At 35.8% G+C, this 4,614-nt stretch overlaps 1 protein-coding gene across 1 annotated transcript in view; it reads left to right on the top strand.

The window, feature by feature from the left end:
- The first annotated feature begins 938 nt into the window (after positions 1-938).
- Positions 939-4,614, top strand: part of rnf17 (ring finger protein 17) — a 46,313-nt gene continuing 42,637 nt past the window's right edge. The window contains exons 1-5 of the mRNA XM_015378892.1: positions 939-1,053; positions 1,974-2,095; positions 2,311-2,408; positions 2,523-2,580; positions 3,322-3,411. Coding sequence (XP_015234378.1) covers positions 984-1,053; positions 1,974-2,095; positions 2,311-2,408; positions 2,523-2,580; positions 3,322-3,411 — 438 coding nt within the window. The 5' untranslated portion in view covers positions 939-983. The remainder of the gene's footprint in view (positions 1,054-1,973; positions 2,096-2,310; positions 2,409-2,522; positions 2,581-3,321; positions 3,412-4,614) is intronic.

The raw sequence follows: 4,614 nt of genomic DNA, 5'->3' as shown, positions 1-4,614 counted from the left end.
TTAAATTGTTCAAAACATTTTTGGGGGATTTCCTTCAAATTGTCCTGCTCCTCTAATACGTTTTAACAAACTATTCTCTCTTTTAGTAGTGATTGTTGTTTATAACTTTGTGACATTACAAAAACCGAAAACAGGTAACAGTGATCCATATTTTAGAATGTGTTAGATTAATGTAAAAAAAAAAAAAATCATAACATGAGGTGTAAAAGTTTTATTTCTGAATTACAACATATATTGTAATTTTGTAGGCATTAAGTTGTTTGTAAACACAACAGCTAACCAATTAGTGTTTGCGTTATATGACTCATCCAATTACACTAGTTTTCACTAGATGTAGATGGAGCAATGATCTGCATTGGATGGCGCACATGACGTGAAATAAATATTAATAAACATTAAACTGAAGCCAAGGGTATTGAGTAATGTTTGTTTTTAAAAAACATAAGAATATAGAAAGTACAGATAGTTGTGTGAAAATGTAATGAGTAGAATTCAGAAGTGGGAAGAAAAATAAGTAATGGAGTAAAGTATAGATACATAAAAAGTGTATTTAAGTAAAGTAACGAAGTATTTGTACTTCATTACTTAACTACTCTGGTTTATAATAAGAAAGAAGATTTTAAATTGATTTTAATAATTTCTCAACAGGCAGCTAGAAGCTAAGATAAGATCTCTCTGTTTTTCATTTTCATCAGAACTCTGGCTGCAGCCTTTTGGATCACCTGCTGGCTTTAAAAATTCTTAATAATTAACTAACAGTGCCCATCTAAAGGTAACACAATAAACTTTTTTTATTCTAAAAAAAAAAAAAAAAGTCACAGTACCCTGCAATACTTTCATGAGCCACAAGGGGTCATGAAGCCCAGTGAAAGTTGCTTCTGGAAGCTCCTCGCGGGTTTCTGAGCTCTGCTGTGTAATAATCAGCTAAGCAGGTGACGTGCGGATCAGACAGAATAAAGAAAAATCTGCTTCTGGTGACTTTAATGATGGAAAACGGAGAGGGTCCCAGTGATATAATCTGCAATTCATGTGGGGAGGCCTTTAAACTTCCTGGTAAGATATTTAAAACGATTTTTGTACCTTTTCTTATCTTTTCTTATAATTATGAGTTTGACGCGTGCTAATTAGCTGCCGCGCTAGCAGGTAGCTAATTATCCTTTAGCCACTGCTAGCATTATGCATGCTGGGCTACAAATAAATAGGAAATATTCGTTGTTAATATGGAGAGTTGATGGTTTAGAGGATTGTACTGTCTTCTGTTTAACGCGCAGTTGTTAATTTTACACTGAAATATTACTTGTAGGTGCTGCAACAAAGTCTATGAGCCGCCATTTGCAAAGGACCTGCTGCGAGGCAGTCAGGCTATTCCTGGCAGAACAGCAAACAGTTCTGTGTCATTTTTATTTTCTGTGTCAAGTTCATAAAGAAGCTTTTATTTGTTTTTGTTTTGTTTGTTTTTTTAACAAAAAAAAGGAGATATAAACTGAAGCGGCGGTCTTTAACAGGGGGTCCGCGACCCCTAGTGGTTCACAGCGGTACTGCACGGGGGTCGCGAAAGTTTTGGTTGATTAGACTTTTATTTTTATATTCCCTGCTGCAATTTTTTCCACTAATTGAAATGTCTTTAAATACACATGAAAATGAATTCAACACACTGTAGTAAACGGATAAATGGAGCCAGAAGATGTATTTCAGTCCTTAATGCACACATGCAGTGACACACAGGAGCTCTTTCAAGCTGGGCAGTATTGTGACAAACTATATATATATATATATATATATATATATATATATATATATATAGGGTTTGTCACAATACAAACACTTCAAATTCAATGTTGATATCTAGGAAAATGTTAAGTACTCAATAACATTTTCAATTCACTATGTATGTTATGTAAGTAAGCTTTATTTATGCTGAAAGTCTGTTTTATCCTAATGTATGTCATGTCATGTCATGTCATGTATGTCAGATGTTTCAGATGAAAAAGCTGATGAAAACCTGCCCCGTATGCTTTTATGCGGCCACATCTTCTGCACCAACTGCCTGGTGTCCATACAGCATGAAGGGGTCATAATATGTCCGGATTGTGAGGTAAAAAAATGACCAGTAAATGTTCTTTTTGGGAGGAAGCATAGCTTAGACATTAAACTTTCAATCCGTCAAGATTAATTAAACCCTTTTACTTAAATTTAGCATTAAAAGATCAGAAATTTCAGTAAAAACTGTTGGTCAGTTTGTTTAATTCAAAGGGTTTTTGTGTTTGATTCTTATGATTATACTGAAAAAGGTAAAATCTATATTTTTAGATTAAGTCAACACTTCCAGAAGAAGGAGTTTATGGTCTCCAGGAAGACAGCAGAATCATCGGCCTGATTTACACCGCAAGGGTGAACCAGATGAGAAGGTAAATGGCTTTCCATTAAATGTGTTTTACTGAAATATGAGATCTGTTTTTGTTCTGCTCCTCATGTAAGACTGAAAATACGAGGTTATTTTGATTAACATCTGTCTTTGATAGATCAAAGGGGAAACGAAAGAAGAGATTACCCCAATTAAGCACTGATCTTGTTGAGGAGGTAGGTTAATATCTTTTCGTGCTGGAGTAATTAAGATTTGCCTTCTCTTTGTAAATCATTTTTTTATGTGTTGTTGATTCTTTTAATTTGTCTTGATATATCTGTTTGTGTCAATTTGTGTAAAGCAATCAGAAAAAAATCACCTGGAAAATGATTGAGTTAATCTGTCTGCAGTGAAAGGCTGCTCTAAATGTTGGATGCGAGATGCAGCGCCAGAAAGTGGAGTAACATCTCCTTAAAGCTGCAGGATGTATTTAACAAAAGTTTTGATCTATATATTAAACTTTTTTAAACTCTCCTCTCAGGCAGTTTATCGAACGAAACCTACATTTGATTTTTGGATGTTTTTTGATATTTATTAATTCTATATGTATAACTCTTTTCAGTCTGTTAAATTAAACCTGTTTGCAGGTTTTTCATACGTCCTTTCGAGTGAATACTTGCTGCATTTGGCCTAAAAGTTTTTATTTATGTTTTTGGGATGTTTTGTTTAAATAAGGTTATTTTATAATTCAGTTTTGGCTGATCACCTCGTCAGTTGCAGTATTTATACCTAAATAAAAGAAAGTTCATGTTATCGGCAGTTATCGGTATCAGCTATGATTGGCCCTCACAGTGATCGGCCGGAGGATAAGTGACAAAAATCTTTATCGCAACATCCCTAGTATTTAAATTAAAATCTCTTTGAATGGAAAGGTTTGTTATCCTGGTTGCAACAACAAGGAACTGTGTTTTCTGTAGCTTGCAGACATCGAGAAGATTGAGAAGACAATTGATGAGTCATTGTACCAGGCTGAATACAATCTTGCGCAGCTGGAAGACATCAATGAGGTGAGAGCTGCAATTAAGCCGGGCATACGCTGTACGATTTTTTTCAATCTTTGCACGCAGCTACAGCTCGCACTGTAGGACAAAACTGCAGGGTTTAAAAGTTCACGATGTTTGTTCTCACACATTTTTCGGCCCGACGCTCTGAAGCAACCTACCTGCTCACTCTGTACGTCTAAAAACCACGTCGGTAGGGTTGGGAATTGATACGATTTTCACAACTCGACTCTGTGAAACGATTCAAATCCTTATCAATTCCGTTCAATGAAAATTTTGGGAAATAAACTTATCTCCCCCTGATTTAAATAAATGAGCGTCACCTTCCTCTGGCTCCCTGAACTGCGGAGCCACTTCGTAGCATGTTTCGGTACGTTCATTGCAATAGCTAGAATCATATAAGAATACCAGCTAGCAGTAATTCTAATTAAACATGCTAGCAATTAAGGGCTGGATTAACGAGAAAGGCACACTCCTTTAATAACTCTAAAGAGAGGTAGGAAAGGGGTTTATTTCCAGCAATGTCATATGATTGACTAGGAACCTTATTAAGCACAGCCTGAAGTGACCTAAAGTGACCCAAATGCGATTTTTCTTTTTGCGCTCATATGCGACCTGGATCTGTTCTTTTCATGGCAGTCTGAACAACACAGATCCGATTTTTTTCCAATCCGACCCAGGCCACTTGGCTATGTGGTCCTGAATTCGATACGTATCTGATCTTTTCAAACTACAACCATGGCAGATGATAATGCGGAGAGCAGTATTTATGTTTAACCATATTGAAAAAAATTGAGTTTTTATGATTGGAAAAGACATGTAGATGCGCGCCTGTAGGGCTGGGTAAAATAATCGATTTTGAATCGATTCCTTTGCATTTTTGCAAAATTGATGTCTAGGGAATGAGATCGATTCGTTTTATAGTGACGCGCGTGCATTTCACATTCTGTGACAACGCTTTTCGCAAACAAGTTTGCACAGTTTTGTTCACATCTCACGTTTAAACTGTCCGATTTACAAGTTTGCACTTTGTGTTTAAAATGACAGGAAAAAATAAAATACGTGAGTGTTTTGAAACACAGTTGAACCACTTTCATTGCTGTAAAAACAGTTTGAATCGAAATTAATAGATTTAGAACTGTATGGATCAAAATCGAATTGATTCAGGACTTTGCCGAAAATGCCCAGCCCTACACAGGAGATCACATA

The sequence above is a fragment of the Cyprinodon variegatus genome, unplaced genomic scaffold (assembly GCF_000732505.1).
Source record: "Cyprinodon variegatus isolate N-32 unplaced genomic scaffold, C_variegatus-1.0 Scaffold181, whole genome shotgun sequence".
NCBI classification, from domain to species: Eukaryota; Metazoa; Chordata; class Actinopteri; order Cyprinodontiformes; family Cyprinodontidae; genus Cyprinodon; species Cyprinodon variegatus.
This window is presented reverse-complemented; position numbering and strand designations above follow the sequence as displayed.